General features: G+C 47.7%; 2 protein-coding genes across 2 annotated transcripts; both read left to right on the top strand.

Moving 5' to 3' along the window:
- The first annotated feature begins 1,357 nt into the window (after window positions 1–1,357).
- On the top strand, window positions 1,358–20,270 carry NSUN4 (NOP2/Sun RNA methyltransferase 4). The gene is made up of 6 exons (XM_046014073.1): window positions 1,358–1,743; window positions 5,808–6,145; window positions 11,467–11,621; window positions 14,780–14,940; window positions 17,338–17,462; window positions 18,254–20,270. The coding sequence occupies exons 1-6, from the start codon at window positions 1,651–1,653 to the stop codon at window positions 18,528–18,530; spliced, it is 1,149 nt and encodes a 382-aa protein (XP_045870029.1). The 5' UTR covers window positions 1,358–1,650; the 3' UTR covers window positions 18,531–20,270.
- Window positions 2,170–5,163, top strand: LOC123947656 (sperm head and tail associated protein-like). The gene has a single exon (XM_046014061.1). It carries the CDS (start codon window positions 2,170–2,172, stop codon window positions 4,909–4,911), a length of 2,742 nt encoding a protein of 913 aa, XP_045870017.1. The 3' UTR covers window positions 4,912–5,163.
- Window positions 20,271–20,619: the final 349 nt, after the last annotated feature.

Raw genomic sequence — 20,619 nt, 5'->3', positions numbered from 1 at the left:
TTGGTAACTACTCCTGTAAATGTGGAAATAAAGGTGTATATTTTTCATTGGAACTTTACAATTCACATTAAGAATAATACAGTTTGAGGGGCGCCTGGGAGGCTCAGTCGTTCAGCCTCTGTCTTGGGCTCAGGCCATGATTCCAGGGTCCTACCCAGGACCTTCCTGCGCTGCAGGAAGCCTGCTTTCTTCCTCTCCCACTCTCCCTGCTTATGTTCCCTCTCTCGCTATTTCTCTCCCTGTCAAATAAATAAATCTTTTTTAAAAAAATATTTTATTTATTTATTTGAAAGAGAGAGAGCACAAGAAGGGAGAGGGCCAGAGGGAGAAGCAGACTCCCCACTGAGCAGGGAGCCCAATGAGGGATTCCATCCCAGGACTCCAGGATCATGACCTGAGCCAAAAAGGCAGTCGCTTAACCAACTGAGCCACCCAGGCGCCCCCAAATAAATAAAATCTCAAAAAAAAAAAAAAATGCAGTTGGAGCAAAGGTTAAAAATTCCCTCATTCATATGTAGCTTTGACACTTCACAATCCATAAAATACTGGAAAAGCTCAAGTGCTACAAGGGTTCTTCACTATTTCTAATTTTCTATGGCAGTGAAGAGTTTGTTGTCTTAAAATTCACACTTGCTTCATCACTCCTGTAACTCCAGTAAAAATGTACCCAAAATTTCCTGCCTTCTGAAAGCGGTATGACTCTTTAATGAGTTTGAGATAGTGGCTGATTACTTTTGAATACTTTAGCTCCACTGGCTGAAAGCTCACATCTGTACTTCTGACTCACTACCTGGAGATCAGAGGTCCCCACGACCCCCTTCTTGGGCTCTAGCAACTTGCTGGAGGAGCTTATAGATCTTAGGAGACCCGTTTCTCACTAGATCACTGGTTTATTATTAAAGGATATAACTTAGGAGAGTCAGATGGAAGAGATGCACAGTGCAAGGCATAGATAGGGAAAAGACGCGGGGCTTCCATGCTCTCTCCCAGCCCTTCGGTATATTCACCAACCGGTAACCTCCCAGATGATCATTTTTAAAAACACCTATTTGATCATATCCTTCCCTTCTAATGGCTCCCTATGGTGGAGTCAACTTTTGGGGCTCCTACAGCTTACACAATTCGAGGGCCCTCTTTAAGAAAAACAATACAATATTAAGGACAGGGCCTTGGAAGGGGCATTGCAAATGACAGGTTCTGAAACTTCAAACTTAGTTAGCTTCTCTGTAAATCCGCCTCAGCCCATAAATCTGTCCTCGTTTTTCTCCACCTCAGACTCTTTCTCCGTGCAACTTCTGCTTGGAAGGTCCTTCCCCCCTTATTGCCTGGCTAACTCTCAGTACTCAACTGCCAGCTCCTAGTCCTCTCTGATCCCCTAACTGGATTAGAGACCTTTACGGAGTCTCTCCCAATGCTCCATGCATCCAGGCAGAGGCATCTCTTTCTGTGACAGCGGTTGCTCTTTCCCAACACCCAGAGATCCCTGGCGGGGCGGGGTTTGCACCTGTTTTGCAAAGGTGGGCTGAGTCCCGGAAGAGAGACCGCCGCAGTTCCCTCCTCTTTTCGCCCGAATTGGCGCCACCATCTCTCCGGAACCCGCGAGTCTGCCGTCGCGGTTCCGGTCGGAATTACTCGGCGGCGCACGCTGATATGGCTGCGCTCGTTGTGAGAAGCGCTCGGGACGTGCTGAAGCGTGCACACTTCGCGACCATTCCGCGGAGACATCGACATAAGAAGAAATGGGTAAGGTGGGCCGTTGGCCCAGGAGGGAACAGCGACAGCGGCCTTTAGCCGGGAAACTTGTTCAGCTCTGGGACTGGTTCGCAACTCCCGCGCCGCTGGAACGCCTTCGGCCTCTTTTCCCCGCCCCTCAGGGGGCGTAACTAGGCTCCTCCCTTTCATGTCTGTTAAGTTTTCCGCCTCTATCCGCCCTTTTGTTTCGTCACAAGGCTTGGGTGGTCGCTCGCGTTCTGTCTGAGCCCTCCGGACTCCGCCCCTCTAAGTTACGTCATCACCTCCGCCCTCATTCTTTCAGTTATGTCACCGCCCCTTGTTCCCCGGCTCTCGGTTACCTTCCCCTTGGCCCCCACTACCCCTTCCACTTCCCCTCCTCCCTCTCCCCTCCCTCCCTCCTCTTCTTTCCTACCCCGTTCCCCTCTCCCTCCCTCCATGACCTCTTCTCCGCCTTTCCTCTTAGAACTTTCAGCCCGGCCGCCCTCACCTCTCGAAAAATGTTTTAGCGACAGCCCCTACCTTCCTGGGTCTCCGCCGCCCTCCGGGAAAGGATTCAACCCCATCCTCACCCTCGAGCTGCCTCTCGCGCCCAGGAAAGGTTACAGCGATCACCCTGACCACGCTCCTGGCCTTTCCCCAAACCCAGGCAAAGCGTGCAGCGACTCTCCTCTCCCCCTGGACTCTCCCAACATTTCCAGAGACCCATTCTGTGGCCTCACCTGTAGGCCTGGAATTTCTTCCCTAATCGCCACGCCCCCCTCCCTACCCCGATTGATTCCCTCCCCGCCCCCACCGCCTCCCTCCCCACCTCCACAGCCTCCCCTGCGCCCTGGGAGATGTTCTTTTGAACCCTGTTCTCCACTCCTTGGAAGGCCTTTCTGCCGCGAGCCTATCCTCTCGTGTTCGCCCCCTTCGAGCCCTTGTTTTGATCGGTTCAGCCTTCTGGGGTCACCCCCTGTTCGTTCAAGGAGCCCTTATTGCAGCTGGATCAGTCCCCCGAGAATACCGCGTCCCTGTCCCCGAAGCCCTTGCGTTGACCAGCAGACTTACCTCTGTTATTGTGGTGGATACCCTTCAGCCCTGATAACCAGCCCCGGGACTTCCCCTTCTCTCTCTCATCGGCCCTTGAGAACCAGTCCCGTGACTTCTCCTATCCTCCCTCATGGGCCTTTGGAAACTGGCCCTATGATTTCATCTTCCATTACTCCTGGGTCCCAGGGAACTTGCCCCATCATTTCACCTACTCTTACTCATAGGCCCCTGGGAACTGCCCTCATTATTTCACCTCCTCTTGCTCACCGGGCAGTGGAAATTAGATCTGTAGTTTCCCCACCCCTTTCTCACAGGGTTTTGGAAACTGGGCCCGTGATCTCCCCTCGGCTCTGTCCCTGGTCTTCAGGCAGAAGTTATAATGACCCTCCACCTTCCCCAGCATCCTCCCCACTCACTGACAGCTTTTGCCGTAGCCTCCTTAAGCCTCCAGACCCTTGTGAACCTAAACCACAGCTTGACCTGCTCCTTGGGAAAAATTGCTGTGGCTCCCCACTTTCTTCTCAGGCAGGCACATCTGGCTCTCCCAGCTCACCTCAGGAGGGCTCTTTTCACTATTCCCATATTTCTCAAGAGACCCACATACCTGCCCCTGGTAGCCCGTGTTGTACCCTCCGTCTGCCTGCTCAGAGTACTTGTTCTCCTTGCTCACCTCAGTCCCAGGCTCCCGTGAAGCCTTGCTTTGAGTCCATTTTCACCTGGGAGACTGGTGGGAACTCTTGCCTCTTAGTAGAGTCAGGCACCACGATTTCTTGTCCCCCCTGCCCCCAGGAACCACCTCTTTCCCTGTCCTCTCATTGTCCTTATTCTGTCTTCTCCTTCCCTTCACCCCTGAGCAACCAGTTTATATCTCCACCCCAGTCACCCCCCCGCAGAAGCTATAACGAACCCCCTCTTCCTACCCCAGCTGGCCCACAAGTGAAGTCCCCCAAATCCGCAGAGTTAAAACAACCACGTGCTCTCCATAGATGTCGCTCCCTGATCATCCCTCTTCAGCACACTACTCTTGACCTCCCCAGACCCCCTAAGGCCTGTGCCTCTCCACCTCCCTCCCACCCTTCTGGTCCTTCTTGTACGGTGACATCCTTTACCACTTGCTCAAATCCCTGCCCTAAAGAACTTCCCCAAGGAACTCCCTTACCTACTGTGATCCCTAAAACTCTTAAACCTGTTCTCCCCACTTGTCTTCCCCTTCGCCTTCCTTTTTGTCCCGTCCCACCCAGTAGTTGCGTTCAGAGCACCTCCTGCGGACTTCCTGTAGGACCCCCGTGTAGTACCCATATATATTCTGTGGTTCCCCCGACCTCTGATCCTTGCCCACTCCTTGGTCCCCCTCAGTGTCATAAACTGACCATGGTACCCCCGTGTGGCATCTTTAGCGGTCCCAGGGGCCCACCCCAACATCATCGCCAGCCTGTGCCACCTCCCTGTTCCACCCACATCTATTCTTTTATCCCATTGCGAACACCCTTTGATCCTTCAAGTTTACCCATTGCCCCCCAAGCCCAGGGCCATCCTGTGGCCTGTGATACTATGCCCTGTGGCCTCCATGTCTACTCTGTGGCTCCTCGAGGCTGCTGCAAAGAGCCCCCCAAGGTTCCCTATAGCTGTCCTTTGTCTTCGACGAAGACTTCCAGCTGTAGCACTGATCTCAGCTGTAGTTCAGCTATTGTTATCAGTGAGGGCCAGAGTAGTGACAACCAGAGCAAAAATACCCACCAAGGCAGAAATCGGAGCCAGGCTGAGAATACCCACCACCCCAGAAGAAGTCGAAGTCAAAGCAAGAGTCTCCGTCCTCAAAGAAGTCAGAGCCGGAAAGGGAGTCCCAGTAGCAAGAGAAGTCGGAGCCCGAGCAGTAGTCCCCACCAAAGCCCAAGTCAGGATAAGAGCGAGGGTCTTCAATGTAGTGGAAATCAGGGCCAGAGTGAGAGTTCTCAACGGAGCAAAGGTCAGGGCACAGGCAAGAGTACTCTCCATGACAAAAGTCAGAGTGGAAATAAGAGTCCCCACCATGGCAAAAGGTGGGGCCGCAGCAAAAGTCCCCACCAGAGCAGGAGCGGGAGCAAGAGTCCTCGCCCTGCCAAAAGTCATGGTCGGAACAAGAGTCCCCGCCGTAACAAGAAATGAGGGCCAGAGGAAGATTCTGCCCGAACCAAAATGCGGGCCAGAGCGAAATGGACAGACAGTAATAGCACTAGCCCAGTAGGACTAGTAATAGCCCAAGTGAGGGTCCCGGCTGTGGCAATGTGGACAGAACTGAGGACCCCTCAGACGACGTCTTCATTTTCCTTTTAATCTGTGTTTATGCTCTTGCAAGTCCAAATCCCGTCTCTCTCTGCTCCCCCCATAGAAGTCCCCATTTTTGTTTACACCACAAGGTTTCTAGGAGTTCTCCTTGTCCCACCTTCCTAAGTTCTAGGAACTCTCCCCAAATGACCCTCAACCCTGTGATTCTCAGCATTATGGTGTCAGTCACTGCATGATCTTAGGTAAGTTACCTTTCTCTCTCATCAAATGTGGAAGGTTGATATCTTTCGTATCCCACTGAGCTGTCTGCCTTTTTTGGTCCTCACATAAGCTAGGAGACAAGAAAATGCTTTAGAGGATGGAAAGGGCTGTTAAGAGAGAAAGCATCTTTTGTTTTTAAGGCTGAGGCTTCCCCCAGGGCCTTCATAGTTTCTTCCAGCTTTCTGTAGGCTCTCCTCAAGAGTCCTGTCCTAAGCTCCTATTCTCTTATGTTCTTATGCCCAGACCTCAAGGATTCCCCCCTTTCTTGGTGACCCACCCATACATGCTGTTGTGAGAGCTGCAGCTTGCTTTCTCACAGCCTGAGATAGAAAGGCCTGCTCCCTAATACTTTTCTCTTTCATACTTCTTTTCTGGACGGCAGAGGCAGGATGCAAACACAGGAGTGGACAGTGGCTGGATCTGCGTTTGCTGCAGGGCTCTGAGCTATTGGTGAGGTCAGGTGGTAGGGGAGAGGCCAGTCTGGAAGATCAGTAAGCTTGTTGTTTTCCTTTCAGGCTGCCACAGAGCCCAAATTTCCTGCCACTCAACTGGCTCTGCAAAATTTTGACATGACCTACAGCGTGCAATTTGGTGATCTCTGGCCATCCATCCGGGTCAGTCTCCTTTCAGAGCAGAAGTACGGTGCACTGGTCAATAACTTTGCCGCCTGGGGACATGTGAGTGATGAGCTGGAGCAACTGAGGGCCAGGGACTTTGTGAAGGAAGCCATCTCCCACAGAGAGCTGGAGCCTCAGGGTGACCAAACTACAACTCCAGCCTCTGGGGCCTACAGCCCGAACCTTCAATGCTTCACTTTTGCCAGAGGGGATGTCAGTCGGTTCCCTCCTGCCAGGTAGGATCTGGGGCTGTCCTGAGTGTGCTGGAAGTCGACAGAAAGAGACCCAGCTCTTGTCCTGTTTCATAAGGGTTATACTATTACTGATATTTATTGAGTGCTTATATATGCTAGGTGTTTCTCTAAGTGTTGTATGTGCATTATCTCCTTTTGTTCTGCCAGCAGCCCTCTGAGGAGGGCATTTGAGGAGACAGGTGCAGAGAAGTTAAGGCACTTGCTTGCTTTAGGTCCCTGAGATAGCAGGTTGATACAGCTCATGCTTAGAGCTAGGCAGTTTGACCCCAGAACCTGCTCTGCTGCACCTTATGGAAGACAGCCATCTCTAACTTACACACTTACTGTACCCTCTGCAGTTAAAACGTGTATTTTTTTACAACTGCCTTCTCATTTTGCCCTCATAGCCACCCATCCAGGTGAGGATGACAAGTAAACTCCTGATACAAGACAACGAGTGAGACTTACCTAGGGACACAAAAGTTAGTTCCAGAGGGGTTGGTGGTGAGGGGACTTCTGATCTTCTTATCCAGTACTCAGCTGAAGCTCTCATGGAGCAGTTTGTCTTCCTGGTAAGGAAGACAACAACTAAGAAATGACTTATAATTGTGATAAGTGCTCCAAAGGAAAAGTACAAGATGCTATGAAATTTTATAATTAGGAGCTCTAACCCAGTCTTTTCTGAGGAAATGAAATTTAAGCTAAGACCTGAGAATGAGTAGGAATTAAAGCTGGCGGGATGGGGATGGGAGGCTATAGAAGCTGGCAAATGCCAGGCTTTGTAGGTCTTCTAGGCCATTTGGGATTTTGGACTTTTTCTCTAAAAGAAAGAAGGAGCCATGAAAAGTTTTAAGGTGGGGAATGACATGATCAGATTTGGATTTTTAAAATTCTGGCTGCTGTGTGGAAAACTGATTGGAGAGGGGCAAGTCCGTGTATGACATATGAAATGGGGATGTAAATTAGGAAGCTTTTGCAATGGTTCTAGCTACTGGCTTGAGGGAAGGCTGCATGCTTAGGAAAACTAGGAGGTGAGGGTAGAAGAGTATGTGGCGGGTGGGGGGCGGGCATGTGTGGGAATCTTGAATGCCAGGAACCTACAGGTTGGGAGAAGGGGAATTTTTTAAATTATTATTAACATATTATGAATTATTTATCTCAGGGGTACAGGTCTGTAATTCATCAGTCTTACACAATTCACAACTCACCATAGCACATACCCTCCCCAGTATCCATCACCTAGCCACCCCATCCCTTCCCACCCTCCTCCACTCCAGCAACCCTCAGTTTGTTTCCTGCAATTAAGAGTCTCTTGTGGTCTGTCTCCCTCTCTGGTTTCTTCCCATTTCATTTTTTCCTCTCTTCCCCCATGATCCTCTGCCTCTTTTTTCAAATTCCACAAACCAGTGAGATCATGTGATGATCGTCTTTCTCTGATTGATTTATTTCGCTTAGTGTAGTACCCTCTAGTTCCATCATGTCATTGCAAATGACAAGATTTCAATTTTTTGATGGCTGCATAATATTCCATTGTGTGTGTGTGTGTGTGTGTGTGTATACATACAGCATATCTTCTGTATCCATTCATCTGTTGATGGACATCTAGGCTCCTTCCATAGTTTGGCTGTTTTGGACACTGCTGCTATAAACTTTGGGGTGCACATGCCTGGAAGAAGGGGATTTTGATGGCTCAGGGTTGCTTCTAAATGGTTGGACTTTCCAGGGCTGGATGCCTGTTGTAGTAAATTGCCAAGATCTGTTCTAGAGAACCACTGGAAAGGGTTTCTGAGTAGGGGAAAGGCAATAATGTACAGTGGTTATAAGCATAGGCTTTGGAGTCAAGAAAACCTAGATTTGGAACTTGCCTCATATTTCGGCTACTGTTCTAAGCACTTAACTTCTATTAATTCCTTTTTTCTTTTTTTAAAAGATTTTATTTATTTATTCGACAGACAAAGATCACAAGTGGGCAGAGAGGCAGGCAGAGAGAGGAGGAAGCAGGCTCCCTGTGGAGCAGAGAGCCTGATGCGGGGCTCCATCCCAGGACCCTGGGATCATGACCTGAGCCGAAAGCAGAGGCCTTAACCCACTGAGCCACCCAGGCACCCCTATTAATTCCTTTAATCCTCACAATAATCCTATCTGGTAGGCACCCTTTTTTTTTTTTAAAGATTTTATTTATTTGACAGACAGAGATCACGAGTAGGCAGAGAGGCAGGCGGAGAGGGAGGAGGAAGCAGGCTCCCCACTGAGCAGAGAGCCCAATGTGGGGCTCAATTCCAGGACCCTGGGATTATGATCTGAGCCGAAGGCAGAGGCTTTAACCCACTGAGCCACCCAGGCGCCCCTAGTAGGCACTCTTATTACAGATGAGGGCATTGCTACACAGAGAAGTTGAATAATTTGCTGAAGGCACACAGTTGTTGAGTAGTTGGGCTGGATTTGAGATTCAGACGGTTTGGCTCTGGAATCTGTGTTCTTCTGTCTCACAGGGTCCTAGTGAGGACTAAATTAAGTGATGGATCTGAGACACTAGTACAGCACCTACAGTATAGCATTCACAAACAGTACCTCTTGTTGCTGGTATTCTTCTCATCAAAGTTATGCTTCAGGAAGATCATGTTACTAAACTGGGATGGGAGGGAGATAGATTGGGGCAGGATTGGAGATCAGTTGGGAAGCATCAGTTTTAGGCAGAACCATGGACACAGCACCTGTGGTTTACCAAGTTGCCTGAGCTGCTTGGCTTCTACTCAGAGAGGTTTGGGTTTCCTTCTTGTCTTGATAGGATCCGAATAAATCAAGGGAATCCTAATCTCTCAGGAGCTCAAAGATATATTTAGGGAGTCCAGGAATTTCCTGAATTTTTCTGAAAAAGTGTTGTGTCCCCCTCCTCCCCCACCCCCCACTTTTTTTTTTGGAAAGAGGGACTTTAGCTTTCAGCAGATTTCAAAATTGTCTGTGAATTAAAAAAAGGTTGAGTGATGCTTCCAAAAGGAAGGAACTGATGAGAATGAGTTTCTTAGACCTGTGCTAGTGTGACAGGAATTTTGTGCTTTTCTCAGATTTCTTTTTTTTTTAAGATTTTATTTATTTATTTGACAGAGAGAGATCACAAGTAGGCAGAGAGGCAGGCGGGGGGGGGGGGGGGGGGGGAGGAAGCAGGCTCCCTGCTGAGCAGAGAGCCTGACGCGGGGCTCAATTCCAGGACCCTGGGATTGTGACCTGAGCTGAAGGCAGAGGCTTTAACCCACTGAGCCACCCAGGCACCCCCTTTTCTCAGATTTCTTATCATTCTCCTCCATGAGGCATGAGGCACACAGTTTCAGGGACAATCCAAGTGTGATTTGACTTTGAAAATATCCCACCATAGTCTGAGCTTACTTGTAAGGGTGTCACAACCTCAAGCCTGGGGACTGTAGCTCTTATAGTGGACCCTCAGTGGTGCTATGTCTCTTGTCTTGTCGCATTTTTCTCCCAGAGCCTTCCTGTCAGGGCAGGTTTCTGTCTCCTTGAATCTGTCTCCAGTGGCTAAGCTATGTCTCAGGCAGGAGAGTGGCTTATGACATCCGGCCTGGGAGTGAGGAGTCCTGTGACCATTAGGTTGCTATCTGTTGTCCCTCTGTCTCTACTCATATGGTTCCTGCCTGTCTTCATGTCTTGGACTCTTATCATGGCCTTCTCACTGGTGTCTATTTCTAATTTGTTCTTTCTAGCCTGCCTAGCTTTCTAAAACTCTATTCAGATGATCATGTCCCTTTCTTTACAGACTTTGGTAACTGCCTGCCCGTTACAGTCCAGACTCCTTAAAATAAGGTTTAAGGCTTTTTATAACCTGGCCTCTATCTGTTTTTCAACTTCAATCTCTTTCGCCTTGTATTTCTACTACACCAGATTTCTCATTTTTTAAAAAATATTTTATTTATTTGACAGAGAGAAATCACAAGTAGGCAGAGAGGCAGGCAGAGAGAGAGGAGGAAGCAGGCTCCCTGCGGAGCAGAGAGCCCGATGTGGGGCTCGATCCCAGGACCCTGGGATCATGACCTGAGCTGAAGGCAGAGGCTTTAACCCACTGAGCCACCCAGGCACCCCTTCTCATTGTTTTTGAAAGGAGCTATGAGTTTGCCTCCTTCCTTGCCTTTGCTTGTTCTTTTTTCTGCTCTTTGAATGCTCTTGTTTCTTTCTCCCTTCCTCCCTTCTTCCCTTCCTTTACCTAATGAGGGCCTATTTCTTCCTCAGGCCTGACTCAGGTAACTGTGAGAGGCACAATCGATGGTCTTCTTCTCTAAACCCACAAAGCATTTTGTGTCCTAATATGTGATCCAATAAGACTGAGTTCCTCCTATATGTCAGGTGGCGTTTCATGTGCTGGGGTTACTACAGTGAACAAAGTCTCTGCCTTCATTCTAAAGAGGGAGAGGGAGGAGAGTACACACACAAACACACAACCACACACACACACACACACACACATCTGTACATGTAAAGTGAACAAGTGCTTCAAAGAAAACTACTGTCACATAGAGAGATAGGTGATGGGAGTAAGGGGTGCTATTTTTAGATAGAGTAGTCAGGGAATGCCAGTGCCTCTCTGATGAGATAACTTTTGTGGAGAGAACTTTGAGGAGAGACTGAAAAAAATGAGGAATCAAATCGGGGCTGTTTGGGAAGAGTTTTTCGGGCAGAAAGTAGAGCAGATATAAAAGCCTTAGACAGGAGTGTGCCTGGCTTAATTAAGGCAGGGCAAGATGGCTAGCTTGGCTGGATTGGAGTGAATTGATCCGTGGGTTGGTTTTTGGTTTTTTGGGTTTTTTTTAAAGATTTTATTTTTAAGTGATTTCTGTACCCAGTGTGGGACTCAAACCAACAACCCCGGAAGCACCTCGGTTGCTCAGTTGGTTGGGCCACTGGCTCTTGGCTTCTTGGGGTCCTGGCATTGGCCCCACATCTAGCTCCGCACTCAGCACCAGTCAGCTTGCCCCTCTCCCTCCCACCCTGCTTCTCCTCCCCACACCCTAACACATGCACTCTCTCTCTTTCTCTCTAGTAAATAAATAAAATCCTTAAAACAACAAAAAACTCCACAACCCTGAGATCAAGAGTTGCATGCTCTACTGACTGAGCCAGCCAGACACCCCTCGATCTGTGTTTTCAATGGGTCCCTCTGGCTGCAGTGGGGATGAATGAGTGAGGGAGTGGGTCTGAGAAATGAGTTTTTGCGGAGTAGAACTCAGTAGCCCCTAAGGGCATGGACTTGGTGGCCTTGACTTCCACTGGGTCTCCTGACTTGGTATTAGACTCTCAGGTGGTCTCCTCTCTTCTAGGCTTGGCAGCTTGGGTGTCATGGACTACTACCTGATGGATGCTGCTTCCTTGCTGCCTGTCCTGGCCCTTGGCCTGCAGCCCGGCGACACCGTGCTTGACCTATGTGCGGCGCCCGGGGGAAAGACACTAGCGCTGCTTCAGACTGGCTGTTGCCGTAAGTCAGAGGGCTGGTGCCTTGGGGTGGGAGGGGTCCCTACCTCACCAAGCCAGTGACCTCCCGAATAGGTTGGGCTCTATGGTCCCAGGGTCAAAGAGGGTATAGTGCTCGCTTGCTAAGGTGGTGTATTTTTGTTTGCAGTTTTCTCCTCTCTTCCTCTGTCAGTTGGCCAAGGAAGGTTGCTGAGCTGAGCAAGGTCTCTGAAGGCAGATTCAAGTAGGGCCCTGATCAATCTACACATGACACCTTCATTCCTCTGTGTCTGTTTACTTTTGTCTCTAAGATTAAGTTCATTTCCTTCATCTGTCAATGAAAGCAATAAGATCTGGCTTCAGCCTCCCTTTATAGCTTCAGGTCATTCTTCCCCAGACTTTGTGTGCTCCAGCCATGTTCTGCTACTTGGTATTATTTGAATCAGCCTCCATCTTTTGTTCATGTTCCATTTTCTGTCTAGAACACCCTCCACCCTATCCCAGCTGGCCTGCCTGTAGCCTTTGAGCTTTCAAGCCTCAGCTCAGGTGTGCCACCTCCTGGAAGTCTTCCCTCCTGACCTCTGAAAAGTGATGCCTGTCTCCTTATGCTCCCGTGCGGTGGGTGTCACCCTTGCAACTGTTAGCACTGTTAGCCTTGCATCAGAGCTTTACCTGGTATGCATTTTCTCCCTCTTCAAGAATGAACTCCTTGGCGACAGGCCCAAGTCTTATTCATCTCATACTGTAGCCCCTGGCCTGGGCCATGTGCACTGGAAGTGTTCATTTCAGCTCTCTACTGGCTGACATCCCACTTTTATTTATTTTTTTAAAAAGATTTATTTATTTATTTATTTATTTATTTATTTATTTATTTATTTATTTGACAGACAGAGATCACAAGTAGGCAGAGAGGCAGACAGAGAGAGAGGAGGAAGCAGGCTCCCCACTGAGTAGAGAGCCCGGTGTGGGGCTTGATCCCAGTACCCTGAGATCATGGCCTGAGCTGAAGGCAGAGACTTAACCCACTGAGCCACCCAGGCGCCCTGACATCCCATCTTTAAAAAGACAGTGTTGGGGTGCCTGGGTGGCTCCGTGGGTTAAGCCGCTGCCTTCGGCTCAGGTCATGATCTCGGGGTCCTGGGATCGAGTCCCGCATCGGGCTCTCTGCTCAGCAGGGAGCCTCCTTCCCTCTTTCTCTCTCTGCCTGCCTCTCTATCTACTTGTGATCTCTGTCAAATAAATAAATAAAATCTTTAAAAAAAAAAGTAATAAAATAAAAAGACAGTGTTTTTTCCATGGAGACCTGAGGAATATCCAGACGGGGGCTGTTGTTTTTCCACTCATGCTGGAGGTCAGCCAGGCTCCTCTTGGCTTATGCCCCAGCTTTTTTGGGGGTGCTAACCCCTTCTCTTCCAGTTCTCGTCAGCCAACTTGCACAGTTTGGGTTGGCTTCCAGCCTTATGGTCAGCCCTGTGGGTGATTGCAAGGTACTACATTTGATCTTACCTTCTGGAAGTGCAGAGGGAGAGGAGAAAAACTGTTGATACGGTTTAATGAGTCCAGTGCAGGAGGTTCTAGCCTCTGTGCCAGGCTGTGCTGATCTGACTAAGTGCTGCGGGAATCCGTGAGAAAGGGGATGAGTAAGGTGGGGTTACTTGGAAGAAGAGGAACTTGCACTAAGAGGAAGGAGAGGGCTGAGGAGAAGTCATTGAGAGTTGCTCTTCTTAGGTGTACTAAATTACCAGCACCTTGTGCCCATCCCAACTCCTTATCCAAGGGAGTCCTTCATCCCAGTGGAAGAAGGAAACTTCAAGTTTCTCTAGTTTGGCCCTCCTATTTTAGGGAAGGGGAAATTGAGTCCTGAGGAGAGTAAATAATTTAACTTTTATCCGAGTTGGAGATAGAGCAGAACTGGAACCCAGCTTTTCTGTTCTCCGTTCATGTCCTTCTGCAAATTCCTCCTGAGCAGAAAATCCAATTTTTACTTCACGTGCCCTCAAAAATTGAGACTCTATGTCTTTGTGGGAACACTAAGCTCCTTCATGGTAGTGATCGCTCCCATAAGGTATAAGGTATGCACTCTAGTTTTTCACCATTGTTTCTGACTTTCCCTTTCACTTCTTGACTCTGAGGCCAGGTATCAATCACCCTTTATCATCAAGCTTGTGGTAATGTTTTTTCTTACAGGAGAGCCAAGAGCAAACTGAACTATTTCTTGAACTTTGTGTTTGTCACGAAAGGGAAAGTGAAAGATAGATGGTGAATCAGTTAGGATTAGGTTTGGTCATATACAATAGAAAATGACGCTTGAAGAAGAAAAGTTTTTCTCTCTTATATAAGAGAGCTGGGACATAGGCAATCCAGGGCTGGTATAGAGTCTCCACAATCATCAGGGACTTGGGCTCCCTCTTTCTTTTTGCAGCCTATTTTATTTCTGGCTTCCCTTCTCAGGATTGCCTCATGGTCCAGGATGGCTGCTAGAACTCCAGTTATCACATTCAGATTCAAGGCAGGAAGAAAAGATGCGGTAAAAGGGGCACACCAAATAGTGTTAGCTTCTTTTAAACATCTTCCCATAAGTCCCACACCATAATTATGCCTACAACTCATTGACCGAAACTTAGTCCTAACTTAGTTATAGAAGGAGGCTGAGAGATAGGGCACATTGCTCCCCTTTCCCTCAGATAAAGTTGGGAGTTCTATTACTAAGGAATGAGGAAAATAAATTTGGTAAATGTGTAGTATCTGCCAAAGATAAAGAGAGAGACACATTTCAGAAAAGCAGGAGAGGGCATACTTATTTAGAAATATTCATATTTGGTCTGCTTTATTTATTTATTTACATATCCTTTCTGGCCTGGGTTTGTGATTGCCTTCGCAGCTCCTACTCCAGAGTGTCTAGTACTGTGCCATATACATAATAAACATTTCTACTCCACTTGCCTCTGCCCCTGGGGTCTGCATTGATTGGCTATGCCCAAGAACTGGTCTGACTCTTCATTAGCACCATTCCTGGTAGGATGTTTTGTTGGGGAATGGCCTTGGAGTTTCTTTATTCTCAAAGGTATAAACTATCCCTACTACCCACAACCACTTAAAGATTCAGTGCAATCCCTATCAAGGTTCCAATGACATTTTTTTCCAGAATTAGAAAAAACAATGCTAAAATTTATATTCCCACAGGCAATCTCGCTGCCAATGATCTGTCCACTTCACGAACAGGCAGACTTCAGAGGGTTCTTCACAGCTATGTGCCTCAAGATATCAGGAATAGAAATCGAGTTCGAGTCACCTCATGGGATGGCAGGAAGTGGGGAGAACTGGAGGGGGACACCTATGATCGGGTGAGTGATTGCTGACCTGAGACATCCACCTAGCCAAATCTGGCCTCAGCAGGTAGGGTCCGGCCCTCCATATTTGAGGATGGAGAGCCATTTCTGGACCTGGCCAGCTCTCCATGGGTGATTGGGAGAACACAGCTATCTGCACAGTTGTTGGTAATATCTTCGTTAGAGATAATTAGCAGGAAAGAGGTTGAACCTGACTGAGTGGGAAAAGAGTAGACTCTCAACTCACTTGGTTGCTCAGAAACTCTGATTAAAATGAGTATGAATAAGCTAATTTATTTTTGAACATTAATATAGCACATGGTGCAAAATTCAGAAGGTAAAAAGGGTATTTAGTGAGAGGTATCCTTCACTTTTACTCCTGTCTCAGGGCCATCTCCTTCCTCTCCCCACAGATGACCACTGTTTATATTTTCTTCTGTATCCTTTAAGATGTATCCTTTGTGGATACACAAATACAAATGTGTATGTTTTTTTTTTTTTTTTTTTTTTTTTTAGACAGTATATGCATGTGTGCATGTGAGCAGAGCAAGGGGCAGAGGGAGAGAGAGAATCTCAAGCAGATTTCACACTCAGCCCGGAACCTGATGCAGGGCTCAATCTCACGACCTTGAGATCATGGCCTGAGCCAAAATCAAAAGTCAGATGCCCAACCGACTGAGCCACCCAGGTGCCCCAATGTGTGCATATTTTTGAAAAAAGGAGTGGTGGTGTATTACGCTCACTGTTTGGTCTTTGTAGTTTTTTCATTTAATAATGTACCCTGGGGTTCAATCCTTCAAAAAACTTCAAAAGTTTTATGCTTTTTAAGTATCTTTGCATCTAAGTTTATATGCATCTAAGTTTATATGCATCTAAGTTTATATGTTTATATGCCTCTAAGATTGAACAGAGGGTACTAAATCACTCTCTGTGGAGGTTATATCGGCTTCATTTCTACTGGCAATGCGGAAGAGTACCACGTTCTCAAATCCTGCCCCCACTCGTGTTATTAGATGTTTTGGGTTTTGCCAAACTGATAAGCATCTAATTTACATTCTCTTATTATGAATGATGTTGAAAGTCATTTCCTGTTTTAAAGTTATTTGCATTTTCTTTTAATTGGCATATTCTAAAGGTATTTATTAAAACATATACTTCTAAAAATATAAAAAATAAATAGCTATTGTCTCTCTGTTATCATCTGACTCATTGATCTAATCTGTCCAGTTCTCACCATTCTGGTTCAACCACTCTAAGAAATTGAAAGACCAAGGTGTATAAAATCTTGGCTAGGCTTAAGAGTCCTGCTTCTTTCTTTTTTTTTTTTTTTAATTAACATATAATGTATTATTTGCCCCAGGGGTACGGGTCTGTGAATCATCAGGCTTACACATTTCACAGCACTCACCATAGCACATACCTTCCCCAGTGTCCATAACCCAGCCACCTTATCCCTCCCCCACAAACCCCCAGGAACCCTGAGGCCTGCTTCTTGCCTGTGTTTCTGCTTAACTAAAATGCACAGATGTCTTCCATAGCTGATTTTTTTGGAAATGTAAATATAGGACTTTTTCTTTTGTCTTAATTTTTGTTTTTGTGTCTTGTGCCTAGCACAGAGTATAGTCTCATAATGAATGCATGAATGATTTTATATTTATTACTTTAAAGCTTTTCCATATTGGATATGATGTTTCAGCAAAAAATAATTTTGAATCCTGATCCTGTTATTCAATCTATCAGCTACCTTCTGGGCATTCTATCACCTGTAAATAGGATGTTTCATTCAAATAGCTAAGGACAGAGGCAAGGACAGAACGCTAAAGCATGAAAGACTTCTTTCTAGGAGCACCTGGCTGGCTCAGTTGATAGAACACAGCATTTTATTTGTTTATTTATTTATTTGACAGAGAGATAGTGAGAGAGGGAACACAAGTAGGGGGAGAGGGAGAAGCAGTCTTCCCCTTAACAAGGAGCCTGATGTGGGGCTTGATCTCAGGACCCTGGCATCATGACATGAGCCAAAGGCAGGTGCCACCCAGGCACCCTGGAATACAGGATTCTTGATCTCAGTGTTGTAGGTTCAAGCCCCATGTTGGGGGTAGTGGTTACTTAAAAACAAAATCTTGGAAAAGAAAAGGAAGACTTATTTCTAGGTCGATATCAGCTATTTAATTATAGTTATTTGGGTATTGGCTTTGCTTTTCGACCAGCCATGAGTAGACCTAAATATACTGTTTTCCCACTCATGATTTCACCAGGTGAAATGCCAGGTGTAAATGAGATGCTTTGTCGGTTACTCTGGATTGGAAGGATGGGCAGAGGGAGCAATGTGGGAAGCCCCTCAGGGCTAGGGCCTAAGGGAGGGAGCCTGTAAGGTGCTCTAATACTGTACCCTTTACCACTGCTGGGCAGGTGCTGGTGGATGTGCCCTGTACCACAGACCGCCACTCCCTTCATGAGGAGGAGAACAATATCTTTCAGCGGTCGAGGAAGAAGGAGCGGCAGATGTTGCCTATGCTTCAGTTGCAGCTGCTCGCGTGAGTAACAGATTTACAGAAACTGGGGACTTTGTGCCACAGTCCTCTGGGGGCCTGGTCACCTGGGGGATTGCAAGTTCTTGCCACAACCATCACCCACAGAAGGGCCTTTTGACGGAAGAATACCTGGAGGAGACAGACATGATAGGAGGGTCCTCTGGAACATGAAAAGCCTATGTGGTAGGACACATGAGTGCGTTGCACAAATTCACTGCGTTACCTTACCTCCATGCTAGTCCCATTCCCAGTGAGTAGCACAAGCTTGAAAGTTTGAAAAAGTGACTAACGTTAAGGGTCTGTAGGGCTGGTAAGGGCTCAGTGCATAGCTAGCATCAGAGTTTGGACCATAGGGACACCTGGGTGGCTCAGTCGGTTGGGCATCTGCCTTTGGCCCAGTGCATGATCCCAGGGTTCTGAGATCGAGTGCCACATCAGGTTGCTGGCTTGACGGGAAACCTACTTCTCCCTCTGCCCACCACTCCCCCTGCTTGTGTGCTCACTCGCTCTCTCTGACAAATAAATAAATAAATCTCAAAAAAAAAGGAGTTTGGACCATAACCAGAGCCAGAGTTCAGGGGATTGCTTCCAGAGGAGAGCCCATGGAGTAAGGCTGGGTTGCTCTCTGCTTTGAGAAAGACTCTTCTGGTGGTATCTCTGTGGAAGGGACTTGAGAAGCTAACACAGCTGCCCATCCCACAGTAGACTCCGCTATCCACGCTTCCAGCTCCCCCTGTTGTCCTTCTGCTTCTGGGAAGCTCAGTAGTCACTGCTTTCTCTGTTTCCGGTTACAGGGCTGGACTGCTTGCCACCAAGCCAGGAGGCCATGTTGTCTATTCTACCTGCTCGCTCTCACACTTACAGAACGAGTATGTAGTGCAAGGCACCGTCGAGTTCCTGGCCAATCAGTACAGCATCAAGGTTCAGGTGGAAGACCTGAGTCACTTCCGAAAGCTTTTCATGGACACATTTTCTTTCTTCCCATCCTGCCAGGTTGGGGAGCTGGTAATCCCAAACCTCTTGGCCAATTTTGGGCCCATGTACTTTTGCAAAATGTGTAGACTGACATAGCATCACCCTGTTCCTCAAGTTCCGGTGTAGGAAGGTAAAAGGTATACTCCCATGGAGGCACCAGAAACTGAGACCAGTGGCAAAAATGCACCCTGGGTCCTGTCTCCATCCTGTTCAAGTCTTTCTATAGACAGTTTTCAGCGTGAGAAAGTAGGAGTTTTACTGTCCTGCTGTTCAGTTGTGGAGCATGAGCAGGTTTCTAACTCCCTTATTATACCTTCCCCCATTTCTAAGCCTGTGCTAAAAGTTCCTGCCCCATTAAGAGCTTAGAAGGAGGAGGCAGTGAGCAGGCCTACACTTTCAGCTGTAGACTTGGGAAGAAGCATTTAGCCAATAAAACTGTTGAAGCTCCATTGAGCTGAGGCTATAGTTGGGGCCTCCTGTCAGTGCGAGTACCCTTAGTGCCATTTGTACCAGCTCCTGTTACTGAGCACCAGCTCCTAGGGCCCAACGCCCAGGAACTCAGCCTGGTGGCAGACCTCTGGTTACAGAACACCTCTCACACTGGAAGTGACTTCTGTGTGTGATCAGTCTTCAGCAACCGATGGGCCCAAACAGACCTCTGTAGTTCCGTAGTTCAGCCGGCCCATGATCTAATTTAAGGAACTAGCAGTTCTCAATGGTAAGCCAATCATGATAATCTGCTTACATGCACCAAGAAAGCTCTCCTGAGCTGCCCATTCCTCCTGCGGTCCACAGCTCTGCTGCCCCGTGTGGCTGGGGAAGCCGCTGCCGCCCCAGGGCTGTGATCCTCTGCTGTGCGTTTCTGCCCTCTTCATTCCTGTAGCAAGCGTTCCTGGAGGTCCCGGCTCACAGGTAGCCAGGAAGCTGTTGGAGGTGGAGTGGTAGATGGAATGTGGGCCGTGAGACTCCTCTTCTTCCTTCACGGGAACTTTCCTCCTTTTGCTTTCTGAGCACGTAGGCAGGCATCTCCTGATATCTTTTTCTGTTATATTATGCTTTTTTTTTTTTTTTTTTTTATTCCTGGTCTGACTGAGCTCTGGTTCCAGTGGTTTGGCCCAGCCCCAAATCCCTCAGAGCTCTTCCCCAGCAGCACAGGGCCGCCCCTCCCCATGGATGCGAAGGTTTGGGGCAATATTACATCATTGCTGACTGCATGCTAATTATGTTGTCTTTGTAACTCAACATAAAGAAGGTAATCCCTCAATGGCAGGGATATTAAAAATTGCTTATGATCACTTGAAAAATACTGCTTTTTTTTAATTAAACATTTTTTTTTTCTGAAAAACTGGTCTTCGTGCAGAAAAGGGAGCATAATTTTAGAATACTAGTGTACTTGGTGCTTCCCACTTTCTTTATCCCTCCTCTTCCTCTTTCTGTCACTCATTTTGTTCTTTATGCCTTTCCTGCTAATCCTTGTTTTGGTATTAGAGGTGTCAGCTGAGAAGGATTTTGGATAAGGTTAAGCCTTGTCTCCTCTTGGGATTTGCATTGTAACTGAGGGCCCTGAAAGATCTTTCAGACTCAAAGTCGAGTGGAACTAGGAAGATGGAGCTCCAGGGAGTAGGACTCTAATTAGCCTCCATGTATGGTATGTGGCCCCTGCCTGCTGTTTACTCTCAGTACTGGCTGAGGCTGGGAGGCGTCAGTTCCCTGGGTGTCTGCCCTTGGCCTCCCGGGTATCCAGCCTGGTGCTGACAGAATGCTAAGCAGTGCTAATTCAAGAAGAGATTGGGGGGCGCCTGGGTGGCTCAGTGGATTAAAGCCTCTGTCTTCGGCTCGGGTCATGATCTCAGGGTCCTAGGATCGAGCCCCGCATCGGGCTCTCTGCTCGGCGGGGAGGCTGCTTTCCCCTCTCTCTCTGCCTGCCTCTTGGCCTACTTGTGATCTCTGTCTGTCAAATAAATAAATAAAATATAAAAAAAAAAAAGAAGAAGAAGAGATTGGGTCTCCTGCCCCTGGGGTTCCAGACCGACTCAGGTTGGAAAAGCAAAGAACTACTTTGGAAAACAGTTGACTATCTCCTATAATTGAGCATTTACTTACCCTACAGCCCAGTTATTCCAATACTAGGGATAAATCTAGAAGGAAACCTGAAGATTTGTACAAGAATGTTCATAGCAATCCC

Source organism: Meles meles, chromosome 1 (assembly GCF_922984935.1).
Source record: "Meles meles chromosome 1, mMelMel3.1 paternal haplotype, whole genome shotgun sequence".
NCBI classification, from domain to species: domain Eukaryota; kingdom Metazoa; phylum Chordata; class Mammalia; order Carnivora; family Mustelidae; genus Meles; species Meles meles.
The sequence above is the reverse complement of the archived record's forward strand: the minus strand, read 5'-3'. Positions and strand labels throughout refer to the sequence as shown.